The sequence below is a fragment of the Carcharodon carcharias genome, chromosome 12 (assembly GCF_017639515.1).
Source record: "Carcharodon carcharias isolate sCarCar2 chromosome 12, sCarCar2.pri, whole genome shotgun sequence".
Lineage (NCBI taxonomy): Eukaryota > Metazoa > Chordata > Chondrichthyes > Lamniformes > Lamnidae > Carcharodon > Carcharodon carcharias.
Genome location: NC_054478.1, coordinates 28,684,967 through 28,706,243, shown reverse-complemented (window position 1 = coordinate 28,706,243; position 21,277 = coordinate 28,684,967). Strand labels below are relative to the sequence as shown.

The window sequence follows — 21,277 nt, the reverse complement described above, 5'->3', positions numbered from 1 at the left end:
TCCAAATGCATCTTCTGTAGTGCAAACGATGCATTTCTAAACAAAAGCCAGATAGACAATAGTTCTCACTTCTTCATTCCGCCATCACTGTTTAATTTATTGGTGTAAACTAAGAAACACGTTAGGCTTACTGGGCAAGTAACATAGTCACCTTACACGGTGATTATGGGTGGAATCATCCCAGATTTGCACTAAGCGCAGTAGCAGGCGGGTAAAATGACATTTTACCCACCGGCTGCAATGGTGCGTTCTCGTGCCATATTGTCCCAAACATGAGAACAGAAGAATGTAAGAAATAGGAACAGGAGTAGACCATTCAGCCCCTTAAGCCTGCTCCGCCATTCAATAAGATCATGGCTAATCTTCTTGTGTTTCAATTTCCACATTCCCATCTAACTCTGATAACCTTTGATTCCCTTGCCAGCAAGAACCTAACTACCTCCACCTTAAAAATATTCAATGACCCCGCCTCCACCACCTTCTGAGGCAGAGTGTTCCAAAGTCACATAACCATCTGAAAGAAAAAAATTCTCCTCATCTCTGACCTAAAAGGGCAACCCCTAATTTTAAAACAGTGCCCCCTAGAAACATCCTTGTGATGTTCACTTTGTCAAGGCTGTTCAGGATCTTGTATACTTCAATCAAATTACCCCTCACTCTTCTAAACTCCTGTGGAAACAAGCCCAGACTGTCCAACCTTTCCTCATAAGACAACCCACTCATTCCAGAATGCATTAGTTATGCTTTCCTGGGAAACGTGCCGTTTCGATGGTGGGCGGGGTCTCATTCGCCCGCCATGCCATCACCTCACCGTTTCATCACACCTGACGCCATATTTTAAGTCCAGCCGCATGCACACATCTCAGTGCTTCCAGCTCATAATTTCTGCATGGAAGGTGTCCATAAAGGCAAAATGACTGCAGCTCCAGGTTTAGTGAAACATCACTCGAATGCCTTTTGGACGCCTTGGAGGCCTACCGTGATGTCCTCTAACCATGCTCCGGCCACAGGATGGACAGTGGCCTGACCAACCAGGCTTGGTAGGCGATGGCAGTGGTGATCAGTGCCAATGCTGCACAAAAGAGGTTGGCCATTCAATGCAAATAGAGTGTGAATGATCTCATCCATGCAGCCAGGGTATGGCAACTATCTCATCACTCTAAACTCACACACTCAAGTCCATCACGCATACACTGGCATCTCACTCACTGCCAGCTTAATTGATATCACCACCCATTCTCACACACATACCAACACATGTCCAAGTGACCCCATCTCATCTGGAGTTTGCCTTCTCAGCCCTCACCATTTTGAGACCACTTGCACAGATCAACATGTGCCCCCACACACACACCCTGGAATACCCTGCTTCCCCAGTGCAGCCCTCTTCTCCCCCTTTCCCAAACAAGACCTAGCCCTGCAGTCATTGAAAAGCCACCTCCATATGGCTGATCTGGTATGTGGACACCTGCTGTGAGCCCCCCTTAAAAGTGATGTAGTGCTGTCTGTGAAGCCTGGCGCTGATGACTGCGAGTGCTGACCGAAGCAAGGTAGGCAAACAAACCTTGAAGTCCTGAGTGAAGTGCCGCCTGCCAGGTGCATGTCGCTTATGAGCTGTTGTGAAACACATCGGCATGTTTTCCTGCTGATATGTGGGCAAACGATATAGCAGCGTGGGGTTGGGGTGGGGGAGGGTTGGGGGGGGTTGTTGGGGTGGTGGGGGGGGGGCATGGCGTGGGGAGGGGAGGTGGAGAGGATTCTGCCGGGCAGGCCTAATAATGATTTACAGATGTATTACAATGAGTTTCCTGACGTCCGGTGGCTGGAAACGTGGCCTGCCATTGGTGGGCTGAGCAGACGATCGCAAACTGGTTTCAGGCCGTCGTGAAACTGATCGCACTGATCATATTGTTTGTTCACGCCACTAACCATGCCCGATGCCAGCGGGCAGGGAAAATCCTGGCCTCTGCTATGCTGTAGATTGGTAGTGGCTAAACTCCCCATTTCATGTGGTGGGTTCTCTATCTCGGTTGAGCTGTTTAAGGGGAGGCATTGGTTCAAGACATGGCACTTTAGTAAGGGAACTAAGTGGAAGGTGAATTAACCTCCTCCATTCTTGTTCACCTCATATTGGCTAGTTGCAGGGTATCATTGGCAGAGGACTGCAAGCAGGCTGTTGCAGGCTCCCTTCATTTGGGCTGGAGTGTAGTGTAGTGTATGTTGGAGTAGCGGCAAGTGTCATGGGGGAACCTAAGCGGGGGTTGAAAATTGTCAACCAAATGGGGAAAATGTGTGAACATACACGTGTATACATTGTTTTGGTATGCGCAAGAGTTATTTGTGTGCTATTAGTCTAATAGACTGCACAGATTTTTGGTTCACAATATGTCAGTGATTTCAGTTTGACAACCATCTAGGTCTCTAAGGCTTTGTTAGGATTCTCTGCTGCACTTGCAAATAGCAGAAACATATTGTGCGGCTAATTGATTTAAATTTAATGCTTTTCTTCATCTGGCAGATGACTGTGATGATCACTTGGTGTCTGATTTGCCTCAGTTGGTGTTTGATTCCTCCTCCGAGTTGTCGAGCAGTCACAGCCCTGGTTTTGCAAAGCTGAACAGACGAGATGGTAAGACGCAAGCTACTGATCAACAACCATTTATGTTTATTATACAGGACTTGAAGAACGATGAAAAGGTGTATTCGCTTTCATCAGTTTGATAAGTGCAAAAGGTCAGATGCTATAACATGTACTTCAAGCTGTGCGTGGTATGAAGTCAGAAATTGGGTCGCTCCTTCAGTACTCCTTTTTCAGAATTCAAAATGCCTTTATGGAAGATAATAATCAATGGTAGCATTCTTCCCTTTCGATCCGTCTTTGTTTCTCACATTTTCAAAATATTTAAACCCTGATTGTTAATGCAACTTCAAGAGAGAATTGGCTGAGAAGAGTTAGTGAACCTGATGTCATTTGTCCAATTAAAGCCCATTTTGTGATATCCTAATCGTCCATCATAATGTCCAACTACATTTGAACTAAGCCTGTGCTTTTTCCTCCTAATCCAAGCAAAATAATTATCACTCTGAGTAGAGGCATTCTTCCTGAGACTTGTTTGGATGCGAATTTAAACCTTGATTCTGCCTGCCTATTCTATTGGCTCCCATGAATGTTAAAAATTTACATGGCATGATTTGAAGAACAGGGAATTTTCCTGATGCAAAAACATAAAAAGATAAGAAATAGGAACAGGAGTAAAGCATATGGCCCTTCGAATCTGCTCCACCATTCAACATGAACTTCTGCCTTAATTTGACTTCCCTGTCCATTCTCCATATCCCTCGATTCCCTGAGAGTCTCTCTGTCCATCCATCAAATATATTTAACGAAGGAGCACCCATAACCCTCTGGGGTAGGGAATTCCGAAGATTTACGACTCCCTAAGTTAAGAAATTTCTCCTCATTTCAGCCCTAAATGATTATGAATTTTCCCGAGACTGTGCCTCCATACTCTAGATTCCCCACCCAGAAGAAACAACATCTCAGTGTCTACTCTGTCAAACCCCTTCAGATTTTTATGTTTCAAATAAGATCACCTCTCATCCTGCTAAACTCCAGAAAGTACGGGCCCAATTTACTCAGCTTCTTATCATGGGACAACCTTCTAATCCCAACCGAATGAACCTTTGCCCTGCCACATCCAAAGCAAGTATATCCTTCCTTAGATATGGAGACCAAAACTGCACACAACACTTCAAATATGGTCTCATCAATGCTCTGTACAATTGTAACAAGATTTCCTTATCCTTGTACTGCAAATCCCTTGTATAAAGACCAAAATGCCATTTGCCTTCCTAATTTATTGCTAACTTTGTGTTCCTTGCATGAAGTACACACAAGGCTCTCTGAACATCAAAATTTAAAAGTTTCACACCTTTTAAAAACTATTCTGCTTTTTCTACCTGACTACTAAAATGAATAGCCTCACAATTCCCCACTGCTACACCCCTTAACATGTCTATATTCCTTTGTAGCCTCTTTTTTCTGTTCTCTTCATAGCTTATATTCCCACCTAATTTTGTATAGGAAAGTTGGGGTCAATGTTCCTCCCTCAACTACTACTGCCTAAAAGCAAATTGACTGGTTGTTCATCTCCTAACAGTTTACTAATGCAGAGTCCCTGTAGCATTGACAATGTACTTCAATGTACATAAGTTAATGCACATTAGTCAATGCACTTCAAAGATAACATTTGCTTATATAACAATATACAGTGGTGTAGTGGATTGGTATTCTAGAGACCCAGGGTAATGCTCTGGGGACATGGGTTCAAATCCCAATTGCAGATGATGACCATGAAACCATTACAGGGTGTTGTAAAAACCCATCTGGTTCACTAATGTCCTTACAAGTGACCCCAGACCCACAGCAATGTGGTGAGCTCTTAAAATGCTTCTCTGAACAAGGGCAGTTAGGGATGGGGCAATAAATGCTGGCCTAGTAGCTGATGCTCACATCCATGAACGAATAATAAAAAAATATATACAATACCACACAATGCAAAAGTCAATGAAAGACAGTATTCAATCCAACCACCCAGAAAAAACCATGGGAAGAATTTTCTTCCCTTCGGGGGGTATTGGGGTTAGGCGGGGGCAGGCGCGGAGCCGATCACCGCCCGTGATAGGCTGTGCATCGCCATTTACGTGGGTGGGCCAATTAAGGCCCGCCCAGTGTGACGCACACCCGGAAGCGCTGAGCGTTCCCTACGTGGGGGGTGGGGGGTGGTGGGGAGGGGTGTTGGGGAGAGGTTGAGTCGGGGCCTGAGCTCTTTCATGCATGTTAATGAACTTCAATAAAAACTTTCATTCAATTTATAAACACTTCATGAAACCTCAGCCCGCCCGTGTGATGAGGTTTCGCGATAAATGCAAAGGCTGCCTGGCTCTTCGCCTGCCCGCCAACCTTAAGGTTGGGCAGGAAGCTCAGTTACTCACTTTAATTGTTTTTTAAACAATTTAATAGGCCTTTGACAGTTTGGAGGGCGCTCAGCCAACTCCGCTGTGCGCCCGCCAAACTGAGGATCAGAATGATGCACGGTGATGTCGGGATACACGGCCGACATCACCGCGAGTCATTTTACGCACCGGCGAACTGGGCCCGCCCACACTCACCAAAGCAAAGATTCTGGTCAATTCCATCTCAGTGGTAAATGTGTCCTTTCACTAGTTTCTGTCCATTCCCCTTGATCCTACTGTAACAGTTAATGCCAGAATGAGATAGAACTCATTTGGCCCAGTTAGTCTTGTGCTGGCGTTTACAGTCCACACAAGTTTCCTCTCCTTGCAACCTTTCATCAAATCATTCAATTGGCTTTTCTCTCATGAACCGGAATACTTTCCTTCTGGAAACTTCCAAACTATTTATCTCAACAACTTCCTGTCATAGCGAGCTTTGCTTTCAGGCGAATTTCTGAGTAAGTGAACTTCTCCTTATTTCCCTCTTGGATTTATTAATAACTTTCACATTTATCACGACAATGAGAAAGGGGACGGGAAATACAGGACAGAAGGTGTTGTATCTGAATGCACGCAGTATACGAAATAAGGTAAATGAGCTTGTGGCGCAGATTGAAATTGGCAGGTATGATGTGGTGGGCATCACAGAGACATGGCTGCAAGGGGATCAGGACTGGGAGCTAAATATCCAAGGATATACATCCTATCGAAAATATAGGCAGGTTGGCAGATGGGGTGGGGTTGCTTTGTTACTAAGAAATGAAATTAAATCGATAGCAAGAAATGACGTAGGGTCAGATGATGTAGAATCTGTGTGGGTAGAGTTGAGGAACTGCAAAAGTAAAAAAAACATAATGGGAGTTATGTACAGGCCTCCGAGCAGTAGTCAGGATGTGGGGCACAAGATACACCAGGAGATAGAAAAGGCGTGTAACAAAGGCGATGTTACAGTGATCATGGGGAATTTCAATATGCAGGTAGACTGGGAAAATCAGGTTGGTAGTGGATCCCAAGAAAATGAATTTATGGAATGCCTATGAGATGGCTTTTTGGAACAAAAACGATACAGCTGGAACACCTTCAGTGGAATCTACTTGGAAGTCAGCAGCACTAAGGAGCTGTCTTGAAAATAGACCAGCTTGAACCAAAAAGCCAAGCTGGGTTAATTCTTCCACTATAACCACTTATTGTGAGGGAGGCTTTGCACTGTCACACACATTCAATGAGAGAGAGAACCTTCCCACTGTGTTTACACTGTCACACACACCCATTGAGAGAGGGAACCTTCCCAGTGTGGAGCCCACTAGGGAACAGGCAATTCTAGATTTAGTAACATGTAATGAGGCAGATTTGATAAGGGAGCTTAAGGTGAAGGAACCCTTAGGAGGAAGTGACCATAATATGATAGAATTTACTCTGCAATTTGAGAGGAAAAAGCTGGAGTCAGATGTAACGGTATTACAGTTGAATAAAGGCAACTACAGAGGCGTGAGGGAGGAACTGGCCAGAATTGACTGGGAGATGAGCTGAGCAGGAAAGAGAGTGGTACAGCAATGGCAGGAGTTTCTGGGAGTAATTTGGGAGAGACTGCAAAAATTCATCCCTAGGAAGAAGAAGCATACTAAAGGGAGGACGAGGCAACCATGGCTGACAAGGGAGGTCAGAGACAGCATAAAAGCTAAAGAGAAAGCATACAATGCAGCGAAGGGCAGTGGGAAACCAGGGGATTGGGAAGCCTACAAAGACCAACAGAGGACAACTAAAAAAGAAATAAGGAGGGAGAAGATTAAATATGAGGGTAAAATAGCCAGTAATATAAAGGAAGATTGTAAGAGTTTTTTTAGATATATAAAGGGTAAGAGAGAGGCAAAAGTAGACATTGGGCCACTGGAAAGTGATTCTGGAGAAGTAGTAGTGGGGAACAAAGAAATGGCAGAGGAACTGAATAGGTACTTTGTGTCAGTCTTCATGGTGGAAGATACGAGTAATATCCACAATGTTCAAGAGAGTCGGAGGGCAGAGATGAGTATGGTGGCCATTACCAAGGAGAAGGTGCTAGGAAATCTGAAAGGTCTGAAGGTGGATAAAGCACCTGGACAAGATGGATTACACCACAGAGTTCTGAAGGAGATAGCTGAAGAGATAGTGGAGGCATTAGTGGTGATCTTTCAGGAATCACTCAAGTCAGGGAGTGTTCCAGAGGACTGGAAAATTGCTAATGTAACTCCCCTGTTTAAGAAGGGAGTGAGGCAAAAGATGGGAAATTACAGGCCGATTAGCCTGACCTCGGTCGTTAATGATCTAGATGAAGGAATAGAGGGCATCCTGGGTAAGTTTGCAAATGATACAAAGGAGTTTCGCGAGAATGATCTCAGGAATGAAAGGCTTAATACATAAGGAACGTTTGAGGACTCTGGGTCTATACTCGATGGAGTTTAGAAGGATGAGGGGGGATCTGATTGAAACTTACAGAATACTGAATGGCCTGGATAGAATGGATGTGGGAAAGATGTTTCCATGATTAGGAGAGTCTCGGACCTGAGGGCACAGCCTCAGAGTAAAAGGAAGACCTTTTAGAACAGAGATGAGGAGAAACTTCTTTAGCCAGAGAGTGGTGAATCTATGGGATTCATTGCCACAGAAGGCTGTGGAGGTCAGGTCATTGAGTGTATTTAAGACCAAGATAGATAGGTTCTTGACTGGTAAGGGGATCAAAGGTTACAGGGAGAAGGCGGGAGAATGGGGTTGAGAAACTTATCAGCCATGATTGAATGGCGGAGCAGACTCGATGGGCCGAATGGCCTAATTTCTGCTCCTAAGCCTTATGGTCTTATCCATTGTTTTGAACTCCCACAAGCAGTGAAAATATTCTTTCTGCATCTATCCTGTCCAAATTCATAATTTTAAAGATCACAATCTGATCTTCCTTAAATCTTTTCTAAAAGGAATGAAACCCTAATTAGTTTAATGTTGCTGGATAGCTGTCATCTCTCAGAATAGGTGCCAACCTTGTAAATCTTTTTTGCACTATCTTCTCTGTACGGAGACCAGAATTGTGCACATGACTCCAAGTACAGCCTGTCGAGGATCCGGTAGCTTCAGTGCTTTAACATAGCTTCATTACTTTTGAATTCTGTACCCCCAGAAATAAATCCTAGTGCTTTGTTAGCATTTTTAATGGATTTTTTGATCTATGATGCTACTTTTTAGTGATTTGTTCACCCATATCCCTGGATCCCTTTACCCTTCTACTTCATTCAGGTTTCTAAGGTGTAGGTGATGCCTCAGTTTTTCCACTCCCTTCCTAACGGTACTCTGGGTGTACTTACACCGCATGGGCTGCAGCGATTCAAGACGTCAGCTCACCACCACCTTCTCAAGGGCGACTAGGGATGGGCAATAAATGCTGGCCTAGCCAGCGACACCCATCTTCCATTAATGAATGAAAAAGATATCAGGCAGGGTCTTTCAGTTGTCGTGCAGGAGCCGGCCTGACATGCCAGGCCGTAAAATGACGCTCGATGATGTTGGGCGTGCGTCCCGACACCCTCGTGCAGTCCCGCGATATGTCGTTCGGTGGGCGCACGCCGGTGTCAGAATGGCCCATTAAGGCCATTAACAAAGCAGTTATTGTAATTGTTAACACAAAAAGCCCAAGTGGCCTTCACGTTTTTTTTTTAGGAAACCTCATCCACGAGCGGGATGAAGTTTCCTAAAGCTTTTACTAAATAATAAAAAAAATTCCATCAATACAAAATCATGTCCCATCTCATATGACACAGTCACATGAGGGGACATATTTAAATAAATGTTTAAACCTTTTATTTAACAATTTTAATATCCATTCAATCTCCCTGAGGCAGCTCCGTGCCTCAGAGAAACTGAAGTGTTCTTTCTCGCCCATGCAAAGGAGCTCTGGCCCCGACTTTCCCTCCTCTCCCTGCTGCACAGGTAGTGCTGAGCGCTATGGCTCATGTATTATGCTGGGCAGGCATTAATTGGCCATTCCACATAAAATGGCGGCGTGGACCCGGTCGCGGGTGGCGATCAGCTCCGCGACTGCCCCCATCTGCTCCCGCCAAGCCTGCCCGCCATATGAACAATTCTGTCCATTGACTCAATTTCTTTCTCCACAGATGCTGCCAGACCTGCTAAGTTTTTTCTAACATTTCCTGTTTTTACATTAGACAAAAGTTACAATTTGCTCATATCTGACAGGAAATGTAAACCAACACGAAGATAGACTATAAAAACAAAAAACTGTGGATGCTGAAAATCCAAAACTAAAACAGAATTACCTGGAAAAACTCAGCAGGTCTGGCAGCATTGGCGGAGAAGAAAAGAGTTGACGTTTCGAGTGTTCTGTTGAAGGGTCATGAGGACTCGAAACATCAACTCTTTTCTTCTCCGCCAATGTTGCCAGACCTGCTGAGTTTTTCCAGGTAATTCTGTTTTTGTTTTACGAAGATAGACTAGCAGAAGCAGGGAGAAAAGTAACCATGCAGATACGTGGAGCAAAACTGATATAGAGTTGACACTAGGGGCCAAAAAAACTATGCCGGGTTAAGAAATATGAGCACTGCACAAGATAGAGCAAGACAAACAAAAAACCAAGGAAATAAAACAGCAGCACTGCATCAATGTGCTCTGAGTTGGCAGAAAGATGCTTCATAATTCTGAAGATGACAGAGTGGGGTGTAGTGCATTTATCCCATACTACATGTTGTTATACTCCAAATTTTAAGATTGATTCCTAGAATGAGAAGATTAAGTCCGACGAGGAGAGATTGATTTAGAATGGATCTATATTCTCTGCAATTTAGAAGAATGTCAGGTGACTGCGTTGAAGCATATAGAGGATGGGAGGCTGTTTCCCCAGGATGCAGAGGCCAGAACTAGGGAAAACAGTTTCTAGATAAGGGATCAGCCATTTAGGACTTAGATAAGAAGAAATTTCTTCACTCAGAGGATTGTGAATCTTTGGAATTCTCCACCCAGATGACTGTGGATGTTTTCTCATTGAACATATTCAAGGCTGTGACCAATAGCTTTTTGGACTCTAAAGGAATCCAAGAATATGGGGGTCAGACAGGAAAGTGGAGTTGAGGTCAAAGATCAGTCATAATCTTACTGAATGCCCGGGCAGATTCAAGAGGCCGGATAGCCTACTCCTGCTCTTATTTCTTACAGACACATTCTTCGGGAATTATCTTTTTAGCAAAACATCTTGTTGGGGAGAGAAGCCTGATAAGGAAGCCAGGTACTATCATTTAACAACAAGGTGCTGAATGCCTTTTCTCGAGTGGATCCAATGTTTCATGCAGATTAAAATGTGGCTTGCAATGCTTTGGACCTCCCAACAGAAATTTGTAGCCAGAAATTTAAAATGCTGCAAAATCTCAGGATCTTCATTAGATAGTGCCAGTGACCATAAAAAGAAAGGTGGGGTTAGAGGCTGAAAAGTGTACTACATCTGCCAGTCAGTGTTAAAAGAACGTTAATCGATAGTTGCCTCAGGCAAATTAAAGATAACACCTGGTTGGACAAAAGAGCCAGGAAAGTGAGCAGAGTTTACAATGACTCCCATTTATTTTACTTTTGTTGATTTCTTATTGATGTAATCCTGGAATTGTGTGGGTGATAGATCAAATGTTTTTTCCACACTTTTTTGAAGGGAGCCATTTTGTATATACTGTATTAAAAAAAAGGCATTTCATGTATACAGCATTAAATATAGGCAAGGTTTATGGGGAATATTACTTCAAAAGTATTGACAGGAATGACTTGTTTCTTCATTTTTTCTTGCGATGTGGGTGTTGCTGGCCAGGCCACTTGTTTGTTGCCCATTCCTAATTGCCCTTGAACTGAGTGACTTGCTAGGCCATTTCAGAGGGCAGTTAAGAGTCAGCCACATTGCTGTGGGCCTGGAGTCACATGTAGGCCAGACTAGATAACAACAGCAGATTTCCCTCCTGTAGTATAAGGGTCTTCAGGCAGAGCAAGGGTTAATGTGGGGCCAGGGAAAGAGTACCACCCACGGCGTGATTTAGAGAGTCACATAATGCTAGACTGTGTGCAGTCAAGTCCGGAAAGAGCCAGTATGGAGACAGCACCCGTACAGGGCTGTACCTTGGATATGTATATAGTTGTGGGTTACCAATAAACAGTTTATGTTAAATAATGCAAGCCTTCAGACCTCTTAGTGAGGCAGCAAACAACCTTGAAGCACCTCCCTAACGATGATGGTTGTCATGGTCATCATTGCTGAGGCTAGTTTTCAATTCCAGATTAATTAGTTGAATGTAAATTCCACTAGTTACTGTGTTGAGATTTGAATCCACATGATCCCAGAGCATTATCCTAAACCTCTGGATTACTAATCCAGTGAAATTACCACTACCCTGCCATCTCCCCCAAAATTAGTGAAATACCTATTTTTAAATTAAATTGTTTGCCAGCATTTATATAGTTCTTTTCAGATCAAAACCTCTCAAAAGATTATTTTTGGAGTGCAGTGACTCATTTTAGCACCCCAATTAGAATGTAAAATGGTCATACTTACAAATGGTGCAAAAATGAGGGAGTGGGTGACTGAATCAGCAGAGCCACCCAGCAGTGTATTAGCTATGAAAGTAGGTGGAACAACTGCAGATGAAACTTAACAAGGGTAAGATAAAGTAATGTATAAAGAAAGATTTGCCAACAAAGATACTCCATCGAGGATCAAGTTGAAAGAGATCTAGAGATTCAGCACCCGTCAATTTAGCAGATTTAGTAGATCCATCATTTAACTTGTATAATCACTGATAGGCAGCAATTAATAAAGCACATTGAACACTGAGCTACACTGAAATATGTAGCCAAAGTAAAGAATGTCAGAAGAAGCCATCTTTAAACTGGTCAGAGAACCCTGTCATGAGGAAAGACTGGAGAAGATTGATCCTTCCAGCCTGGAGAAAGGAGACAAATGTTGATGATCTCATAATTTATATAAAATAATGAAAGACATACAAAGTGTAAATTCAGAACACTACTTCAAAGCAGAAAAACTGAGGCATCACCTACACCTTAGAAACCTGAAAGGAGTAGAAGAGTAAAGGGATCCAGAGATATAGGTGAACAAATCACTAAAAAGTAGCATCATAGATCAACAAATCCATTAAAAATGCTAACGAGGCACTGGGATTTATTTCTGGGGGAGAAAGAATTCAAAAGTAATGAAGCTATGTTAAAGCACTTGAAGCTATAGGATCCTGGACAGGCTACACTTGGAGTCCTATGCACAATTCTGGTCTCCGTACAGAGAAGATAGTGCAAAAAAGATTTACAAGGTTGGCACCTATTCTGAGAGATGACAGCTATCCAGCAACATTGAACTAATTAGTGATTCATTCCTTTTAGAAAAGATTTAAGTGGTGTTTAAAATTATGAATTTGGACAGGATAGATGCAGAAGGAATATTTTCACTGCTTGTGGAAGTTCAAAACAATAGATAAGACCATAAGACATAGGAGCAGAAATTCCGCCATTTGGCCCATTGAGACTGCTCCACCATTCAATCATAGCTGATAAGTTTCTCAACCCCATTCTCCTGCCTTCTCCCTGTACCTTTGATCCCCTTACCAATCAAGAACCTATCTATCTCGCTCAAAAATACACTCAATGACCTGGCCTCCACAGCCTTCTGTGGCAATGAATTCCATAGATTCACCACTCTCTGGCTAAACAAGTTTCTCCTCATCTCTGTTCTAAAAGGTCTTCCCTTTACTCTGAGGCTGTGCCCTCGGGTCCTAGAATCTCCTAATAAATGGAAACATCTTCCCCAGGTCCACTCTATCCAGGCCTTTCAGTATTCCATAAGTTTCAATCAGATCTCCCCTAATCCTTCTAAACTCCATCGAGTATAGACCCAGGGTCCTCAAATGTTACTCATATGTTAAGCCTTTCATTCCTGGGATTGTTTTCGTGAACCCCCTCTGGACCCTCTCCAGGCCCGAACATCCTTCCTGAGATACAGGGCCCAAAATTGCTCACAATATTCTAAATGTGGTCTGATCAGAGCCTTATAAAGCCTCAGCAGCACATCCCTGCTTTTATATTCTAGTCCTCTTGAAATAAATGCCAACATTGCATTTGCCTTCCCAACTACCAACTCAACCTGCAAGTTAACCTTAAGAGAATCCTGGACTAGGACTCCCAAGTTCCTTTGCACTCCAGATTTCTGAATTCTCTCCCCATTTAGAAAATAGTCTATGCCTCTATTTTTCCTACCAAACTGCATAACCTCACATTTGCCCACATTGTATTCCATCTGTTACTTCTTTGCTCATTCTCCTAACCTATCCAAATTCTTCTGCAGCCTCCCCGCCTCCTTAATACTACCTGTCCCTCTACCTATCTTTGTATCATCTGCAAACTTAGCCAGGATGCCCTCAGTTCCTTCATCTAGATCATTAGTGTATAAAGTGAAAAGTTGTGGTCCCAACACTAATCCTTGTGGAACTCTACTAGTCACCAGCCACCATCCTGAGAAGGACCCACTTATCGCCACTCTCTGCCTCCTGCCAGACAGCCAATCTTCTATCCATGCTAGTACCTTGCCTCTAACATCATGGGCTTTTATCTTACCGAGAAGCCTCCTGTGCGGCACCTTGTCAAAGGCCCTCTGGAAGTCCAAGCAGATAATATCCTTTGTCTAACCTACTCATTACCTCCTCAAAGAATTCTAACAGATTTGTCAGGCATGACCTCCCCTTGATGAAACCATGCTGACTTTGCCCTATTTTACCATGCACTTCCAAGTATTCTGAAATCTCATCCTTAATAATGGACTCTAAAGTCTTACCAACGACCGAGGTCAGGCTAATCAGCCTGTAATTTCCCGTCTTTTGCCTCACTCCCTTCTTAAACAAGGGAGTTACATTAGCAATTTTCCAGTCCTCTGGTGCCCTCCCTGACTCCAGTGATTCCTGAAAGATCACCACTAACCTCTTCACTATCGCTTCAGCTATTTCCTTCAGAACTCTGGGGTGTAATCCATCTGGCCCAGGTGATTTATCCACCTTCAGACCTTTCAGTTTTCCTAGCAACTTCTCCTTGGCAATGGCCACCATACTCACTTCTGCCCCCGGACTGTCTTGAACTTTAGGGATATTACTCATATCTTCCACCATGTAGACTGATGCAAAGTACCTATTCAGTTCCTCCGCCATTTCTTTATTCCCCACTACTACTTCTCCAGCGTCATTTTTCCAGCAGCCCAATGTCCACTTTTTCCTCTCTCTTACCCTTTATATATCTAAAAAAACTCTTGCAATTTTTTTTATATTACTGGCTAGTTTACCCTCATATTTAATCTTCTCCCTCCTTATTTCTTTTTTAGTTGTCGTCTGTTGGTCTTTGTAGACTTCCCAATCCCTTGTTTCCCACTGCTCTTTGCCGCATTGTATGCTTTCTCTTTAGCTTTTATGCTGTCCCTGACTTCCCTTGTCAGCCATGGTTGCCTCGTCCTCCCTTTAGTATACTTTTTCTTCCAGGGATGAAGTTTTGCTGTGTCTCCCAAATTACTCCCAGAAACTCCTGCTTGCTGTTCTACTGTCTTTCCTGCTAGGCTCACTTCCCAGTCAATTCTGGCCAGCTCCTCCCTCATGCCTCTGTAGTTGCCTTTATTCAGCTGTAATACCATTACATCTGATTCCAGCTTTTTCCTCTCAAATTGCAGGGTAAATTCTATCATATTATGGTCACTTCCTCCTAAGGGTTCCTTCACCTTAAGCTCCCTTATCAAACCTGCCTCATTACACATCACTAAATCTAGAATTGCCTGTTCCCTAGTGGGCTCCACCACAAGCTGCTCCAAAAAGCCATCTCGTAGACATTCCACAAATTCATTTTCTTGGGATCCACTACCAACCTGATTTTCCCATTCTACCTGCATATTGAAATCCCCCATGATCACTGTAACCTTGCCTTTTTTAAGCGCCTTTTCTATCTCCTGGTGTATCTTGTGCCCCACATCCTGACTACTGTTCGGAGGCCTGTACATATCTCCCATTATGGTTTTTTTAACCTTTGCGGTTCCTCAACTCGATCCACACAGATTCTACATCATCTCACCCTATGTCATTTCTTGCTATCGATTTAATTTCATTTCTTAGTAACAAAGCAACCCCACCCCATCTGCCAACCTGCTTATCTTTTCGATAGGCTATATATCCTTGGATATTTAGCTCCCAGTCCTGATCCCCTTGCAGCCATGTCTCCGTGATGCCCACCACATCATACCTGCCAATTTCAATCTGTGCCACAAGCTCATTTACCTTATTTCGTATACTGCATGCATTCAGACACAACACCTTCTGTCCTGTATTTCCCGTCCCCTTTCTCATTGTCGTCCCTTTATCTGATGTGCTTGAAGTTAAATTCATAGCCCTTTCCAAACACTCTGCCCTGTTTTTTGTTCTGGAGACTTAAATAGCCTCTCCTGGGCTCTCCTTTCTTTTCAGTTTTTCCATAAAGTTGAATCCACCTCCCCACATGCTAACCTGCTGCTTTGTTTCCCATTAGTCATACTTCTTGGAGTTTACCCTTCTCTCCCCTTCCACTTTCTAGTTTAAAGTCCTGTTGACAACCCTATTAACCCTTTTTGCTCGAACATTGGTCCCAGATCGGTTCAGGTGGAGACCGTCCCAACGGTACAGATCCCTCCTGTTCCAATACTGATGCCAGTGCCCCACGAAATGGAACCCCTCTTTCCCGCACCACTCCTTTAGCCACGTGTTTACTTCCCTTATTCTCGCATCCCTGTGCCAACTTGCATGTGGCTCGGGTAGTAATCGGAGATTATAACCCTTGAGGACCTGTTTTTTAATTTAGTTCCTATTTGCAGATTATTTCAGCTCACACCAGTTGTTGCAGCAAATGCTTGCTCGCAACACTCACCCTTATGGTTATGACTAGGTGGCAATCTGAGCGAGGCTGGACACAAGAACTAACACCCACTAATCGGGGGCAGTGCTCTATTCAGGAATCTACCTAATGTGTGTGGCCTAAGAATCAGATGACTGCCCTTGGAGGCATAAGGCTAGTAAAAGTTGCTTGAAAGCTAATGGAACACTTTTCAGCACTTTTCTCCTCTGTATTGTGCCCATGAAATATGCATTATTTGGACAAACAAAAGAAAAAAAAGAGGGAAAATGCAATTAGTCAGAGTTCAAATAATCATAATCAAAGTGGAATTTCCATCTAAATTTCCTCATCCTAACCTGAGGGAGCTGGGGCTGATTATAGCACCCCAGCAGTCTTTATGTTAACAGTTCAACTACACATTGACATTTTCCTAATATTTTTCTTTTCCCCCAAAATACTGGCATATGCCCTTGTTTATGTTCCACATGAGCCTCCTTCCATTTTACTTCACCTCATCCAATCACCATATTCTCCCTCATGTACTTCGCTACTTTCCCCTTAATCGCATCTATGCTATTACCTCAAAACAAGAAATAGGAGCAGGAGTAGACCACATGGCCCATCGAGCCCGCTCCGCTATTCAACATGATTATGGCTGACCTTGGACCTCAGGTCCATTTTGTCACCCGCTCCCGATATCCCTTAACTTCCTGAGACACAAAAAATCTATCTATCGCAGCCTTAAATGTATTCAGCAATGGAGCATCCACAACCTCCTGGGGTGGAGAATTCCAAAGATTCTCAACCCTTTGAGTAAATAAATTCCTCCTTATCTCAGTCCTTAATGATTGGCCCCTTACCCTGAGACTGCGCCCGCAAGATTTAGCTTCCCCCGGAAACAAATCTCTCAGCGTCCACCCTATCAAGCCCCCTCGGAATCTTGTATAAGTCACAAGAAGTTAATATGCAGGTACAGGAAGTGATTAGGAAGGCAAAGGGAATGTTTTCATTTATTGCAAGGGGAATGTAATAAAAAAACAGAGATGTGTTGGTATAGATGTACAGGGCAATGGTGAGCCCATGGGCAGGATTTTCCCCTCAGAAGAACAAAGTTGATGTTTCGAGTCCTCATGACCCTTCAACAGAACTTCTGTTGAAGGGTCATGAGGATTCGAAACGTCAACTTTGTTCTTCTCCGTCTATGCTGCCAGACCTGCTGAGTTTTTCCAGGTATTTCTGTTTTTGTTTTGGATTTCCAGCATCCGCAGTTTTTTGTTTTTATCTCTAGGATTTCTCCCTCGTTGGGGGCGAAGTTGAAGTGTGGGCGTGCACAGCTGTGCCTCCAATCGGCGCCCGTGATTGGGGGCGCGGTGCCATTTTACGTGGGTGGGCCAATTAAGGCCCGCCCAGCGTGACATCCGCACGGAAGCGCTGTGCGCTCCCTGTGAGGGCGGAGGGGGGAGTCCCTGAGCCGAGAGTGTGCTCTTTCGCACATGCTCACGGAAGAGCGCGCTCATCTCCCTGAGGCTAACTGCTACCGCAGGGAGATCACCTCTACAATAAAAAATATTAAAAAATAGAAGAAAAAAAATCCCTGACATGCCCCCTCATGTGATGCTGTCGCATGAGTTGGGACATGTCCATAATTTAAAAAAAAAACTTTAATAAAATTTTTAAAATTTTAATTTTAAAACTCATGGATGAGTTTTCATGCTTTTTCTAATTCCCGCCGGGGCTCCTAGCCTGCCCGCCAACCTTAAGGTTGGACGGACAGGTCCATTAATTAGTTAAATGACTCTGTCAATTGGCCATTGACAGGTCGGCGGGCGCGCAGCTGATTTTGTTGTGCCCCCACCTACCTGAACATTTAAAGGGGCGTGGTGACAGGAGTCCTTCCCGATGTCACCACACGTCATTTTACATGTTGGCGAGCAGGCCCCACCCCCTGCTTGCCGACGGGAAAATCCTGTCCCCTATCTGGAATACTGTGTACAGTTCTGGTCTTATTTAGGAAAGGACATAATTGCATTATAAGCAGCTCAGTGAAGGTTCTCGCCACTAAATTCTGGGATGGGGAGGGAGGTGGTTATCTTATGAGGACAGGTTGTACAGGCAGGGCCTGTACCCATTGCAGTTTAGAAGATTGAAAGGAAATCTTATTGAAACATATAAAATTCTGAGGAGGTTTGACAGAATGGATGCTGAAAGGATGTTTCCCCTTTTAGGAGAGACTAAAACTAGGGGACACAGCTTAAAAATAAGGGTCTCCCATTTGAGACAGAGATGAGGAGAATTTTTTTTCTCTCAGCGGGTTGTGAGTCTGTGGAACTCTCTCTCCAGGGAATGGTGGAGGCAGAGTCTTTGAGCATTTTTAAGGCAGAGGTAGATAGTTTCTTGAGGTAGATAAGGGAATCATAGGGTATCGATGGTAGGCAAGGTGGTGGCATTGAGGCCACAATCAGATCAGCCATGATCTTACTGAATGGCAGAGCAGACTTGAGGAGCTAAATTGTCGATTCCCGCTCCTGATTCGTATGTTGCGATGTCCATGTACTTCAATGAGATCGCCTCTCATTCTTCTAAACTCCAGAGAATATAGACCCAATTTACCCAGCCTCTCATCAACTATTGCATGTGGAAGCATTCTCACCACTAGTTCACATAGAATGATCACATCTTCTTTATAAAGCTTCTGAAATTATCTTTTGCAGTGTTTTCTGTAAATGGGAATTTTATTTTAATATAAAACATGCAAATATCCATAGTGATTTAAGGGTAACTTAAGGGAAGTCCATAGCCTATTGTTACCAATGGCTTTTTAAAAAAATGTTATTTCAGGGGCAGGTGGATGGTCCCCACTGGAATCTAACAAACACCAGTGGCTGCAGATAGATCTCGGCGAGAGGACAGGAATTACTGCTGTAGCAACTCAAGGTCGATATGGTAGTTCAGACTGGGTAATAAGTTACCTGTTAATGTTCAGTGATACTGGAAGGAACTGGAAGCAGTATCGTCAAGAAGACAGCATTTGGGTACGTGCTTCACTCAATTATTTTCAATCTCTCAGTATAAAATGTTAGAAAAGGATAAAAATTGTGAAATGCATTTAACAAGTGTCATGAAGAGATATTAATGCCTATAACGTTATTGGGAATTCTTTTTTTGAAATAGAGTTCTAGTGGGGTCTGTGCCTATGTGTGTGTCTTAATTGGATTAAAGACAGCTAGTCTAGATGCTTTGATGTAAATACATTTTGAAATGTTAATTAGGTAAACGTAAAGAGGGTAGATGGTAAATTTGCATTTGTTAAAAGAAGCCATTCAAGACTGCAGGTGAAATCTTACACCTGGCTAGAAGACACCAAACAATGTGTTTATTTTTTTCAGCTTACTAATAAAATTGGTGGAATGAAAGGATACAATTGTTAGAAAAGGTAAAGTTAGATTGATATAATAGAAAATTTATATTCAATGAGAAAGATATATATAAAGGAAAAAGGAGATTGTGTGTAAGGTAGAGGCATTTTAAGGTCCAACAGATGTGAGAAGCCTCCAGCCTGTAAGCCTCAAGCTGCTGTCCATAAGGACCCAGAGCTGAAAGAAACTCATTTTGAATGTGACTGTGCAGGATGTGCTTTGCCAGGTATCTGTTTAAATCTATGAGATTTACTGTTGTCTTAACAGGGGTGTAACTGAGAGTCAGATTAATTTTTAGGGGATTTTTTGCAGTTATTATAGTAGTAATTTTGTAGACATATGTGTGTGTTTACAATCTTTCTTGTATTAATACATGTTTAATTTAGTTTTATAAAAAAACCATGAGACTCGGCGGTCTTATTACGACTGAATTCAAAGCCTGCATCTCAAAACATTGCAAAAATTGGGTTATGACTGTTGTTTCAAGTTCCCCCTGGGATTTGAACAACTCAGCCTTTACCATCAGCTGTGTCATAATACAAGAAATATATGATGCAAATAGCCATCATGATTATTAGATAGAATATCTTAAAATCCTTTTTACCCGCTCATATACAAGTACCCAACAAGTATTCTTTTTAACCATTTTTCTTCAAACCTCCAGTTTATTATGAAACAAAAACAGAAATTGCTGGAAAAGCTCAGCAGGTCTGACAGCATCTGTGGAGAGAGAAAAAAAATAGAGCTAATATTTTGAGTTCGTATGACCTTAAGAAAGGGTCATACAGACTCGAAACGTTAACTCTTTTTTTCTCTTTCCACAGATGCAGTCAGACCTGCTGAGCTTATCCAGCAATTTCTGTTTTTGTTTCAGATTCCCAGCATCCACAGTATTTTGCTTTTATCCCCAATTTATTATCTTTGATCAAAAATTATTTGCGTCAGGTTAAACAATTTGCATCTCATTTCTGATCACCTGCTATTACCTCATTTTTCCGGGCTTGTTGCTGTACTTCTTAAAATTCTTTATCCTCAGTTTTACAAACTATTGCCATCGAGGTAAAGTCAGCAAACTACATGGACCTTTATAGGACAATGTGTGACTGTAAGCAAGACCAGATTCAAAAGAGCACTGAGGTACACATCTGTGGAAGCAATGCATTTGTAGCCAATTCATTCTTACCTAGGATACACTGGAGGTTAGATTATCTTGAATAACATTTTGACGAATTGTTAGTTTGGATTCATTTTTTTTTTTGGCAGAAGCAATTCTCTCCATTGAAACTTGAAGGTCATTTAAAAAATGAGAATGATAGTCCAGTGATTAGGGAACTGAACCAGCAACATATTGTGTCATTAGTTCATGTTGTGAAATTGAATTCACTAAATGTGGCTATATGTGGGCTGGAAAGATAATCAAAATTGCTAGGCTGTTTTAAAATCCAATAAGTTTACTAATGTCTTTTACTGTAGGCACCTGCTATCTTTACCCACTGTGGCCTGCATGTGAATCTGGTCCCATTCATTGCATGATTGGCTTTTAATGTCCCCAGGTAGAACTTGGTATGGATAATAAATACTGCCAAGTCAACATTGTTCATGGAATGTAAGCAATTGAAGGGCCTCAGGAGTCAAAGCTGCAGTGAATATCTTCTTCTAACCTGCCCTTTCATTGAGAGGGTTGTGGTACAGTGCTTAAGATTGGGACAGTTTGTGTGCTGCCAGGGAACTGTACCTGATTACCATCTGCATTGGTGGAATAGAATTTCTTTCTTTTGACTTCAGTGTTCAATGGGAGATAAAAATCAGGAGAGATGTAAACAAGCTGACAACTTGCTATCATCTGTATTATATCATTGTACAAAGTCAAGATCTATTCTGCTGTTTCTCATACTATCATTGGATGCAGTCTGGTGTGATTTGACCAAAGTAAGAAA

At 42.8% G+C, this 21,277-nt stretch overlaps 1 protein-coding gene across 1 annotated transcript in view; it reads left to right on the top strand.

Annotated features, from left to right (window-relative positions):
- Positions 1 to 1,789: 1,789 nt before the first annotated feature.
- The window catches only part of LOC121284660 (contactin-associated protein-like 5), a 736,588-nt gene continuing 717,100 nt past the window's right edge, over positions 1,790 to 21,277 (top strand). Inside the window, exons 1-3 of the mRNA XM_041200218.1 lie at positions 1,790 to 1,844; positions 2,519 to 2,629; positions 18,763 to 18,956. Of these exons, the coding sequence (XP_041056152.1) occupies positions 1,790 to 1,844; positions 2,519 to 2,629; positions 18,763 to 18,956 (360 nt within the window). The remainder of the gene's footprint in view (positions 1,845 to 2,518; positions 2,630 to 18,762; positions 18,957 to 21,277) is intronic.